We start from the raw sequence: 1,637 nt of genomic DNA on the forward strand, positions 1-1,637 counted from the left end.
ATTCTATAGAGCTCAGAAATCAGTTACACATATGAGGAAATGAAAAATATGACATAATAAATCTCTGAGTTATCATAGTAGCAGTGTTTAGATGCTTATTATTATTTTTTGGGTTGTTTTTTTATTGAGAAAAACAATGGAATTCGCAATCAGGCAAACACCACGTGACGCATACAGTCTATACAGCTCTGAAATCAGTTACACATATGAGGAAACAAAAGATATGGCATAATGAATTACATATGAAATACAACAACAGTGGAAAAACGTACAGTATGCATGATGTGGTGTTTGCCTGATTTGTGTTTTTTTTCTTCAATAAAAAAATAAAATAAATAAAATTTCAAAAAAGATTTTTTTAAAGCATCTAAATACGGTGCTGATCTGAGGTTGTAATAAACTGAGCATGTGATATAGTGTTCTTCTAATTTATAAGCACTTTGACAGATTAAGAGGACAGCTCTAGTTGACAGTGTCCACTTGACGCCTTCAGTACTAATGCATCTCCCCTGCTGTTCCTCAGAGTGGTCACAGCGGTGGTCTTCATCGCTGTTTGCGCCCTGGCTGTGATGACCCGCCTCCTCTACCAGCGGCGACAGGCCCAGAGGAGCAACAGCATCAAGGAGGAGCACAGACACACCATGTACACAGACTACAGGACAGAGATACACCTCCACAACTCAGTCAGGGACAACATGAAGGAATACTACATCTGATCACAGTGAACTCAATGGGCCTAAGCCAAAAACTTACCTCTCTCTCTCTCTCGTATAAAGGACTAACAGGTGGGCGTGCTGCTGCGGCGTTCCTTACAACAAACATGTCTCGTGTCCTGGAAGTCTCCCAGGAACACTCCAGAAGCCTGTAGCCGGTAGTCCACTTTCTTAAATGCTCCAGTGCAAACAAGTGGCTGAGTCTTTACAGCTGTTTGTGTAATGTGATGTTGGTGAAACTGTCAGAATCAAGCTGCTGTGGTTTCTGTCGCTGCAAAATTTGTATAAAGCAAAAGATGAATGTTATAGATGGGAGCGGACCGAGGGACACCATAAGTGCAGTGAGCGGAGAAAAAAAAGAAAAAAAAAAGCTGCTGCCCATCCTGAATGCGCACAAATTATTAAAAACATTTTGTTTGAAACCTTTTCAAAATGCTGAATCTTCCCACATTTCAGTGGGACACACTAAATTGTACTTGCAAGTCAGGAAAAAGTAGGCCAGGTTCTGTAAGATAATTGCGTACATTCGCTGCTGTCTTTGTTTTTTCAGTGGTGGTGAATGTTGTAGAAGAAGAAAAAGGGGGGGGGGGGCCAATACTGCCTATACTGTATGAGTGCCTAATTTAAATACGAGTTTTTATTTTAACATTTTAGAATTTATTGGAGTGATTTGCACAAAAGGCGCTCGCATTTACATAGAGAGGAGCTTACTGTCATTCAGTTCTTATTGCCATTCAGTTCTTGAAACCCTCTCCACACGAGAATCGGAGGACATTTCTTTTTCGCTCAGTAATACACAACTCTATGTAATGTCTCTTTCATTGAGTTGTTTTCCACTACACTGTTTGAAAATGCATGAAAATTAAAAAGCCTAAATAACCTATTAAATATGGGATGCTCATATCTTTTGCTGACCTTGTACGT

At 39.8% G+C, this 1,637-nt stretch overlaps 1 protein-coding gene across 1 annotated transcript in view; it reads left to right on the forward strand.

The window, feature by feature from the left end:
* Positions 1-867, forward strand: part of LOC133993331 (contactin-associated protein-like 5) — a 68,614-nt gene extending 67,747 nt beyond the window's left edge. Inside the window, 1 exon segment of the mRNA XM_062432246.1 lies at positions 524-867. Coding sequence (XP_062288230.1) covers positions 524-716 — 193 coding nt within the window. The 3' untranslated portion in view covers positions 717-867.
* Positions 868-1,637: the final 770 nt, after the last annotated feature.

Source organism: Scomber scombrus, chromosome 13 (assembly GCF_963691925.1).
Source record: "Scomber scombrus chromosome 13, fScoSco1.1, whole genome shotgun sequence".
NCBI lineage: Eukaryota > Metazoa > Chordata > Actinopteri > Scombriformes > Scombridae > Scomber > Scomber scombrus.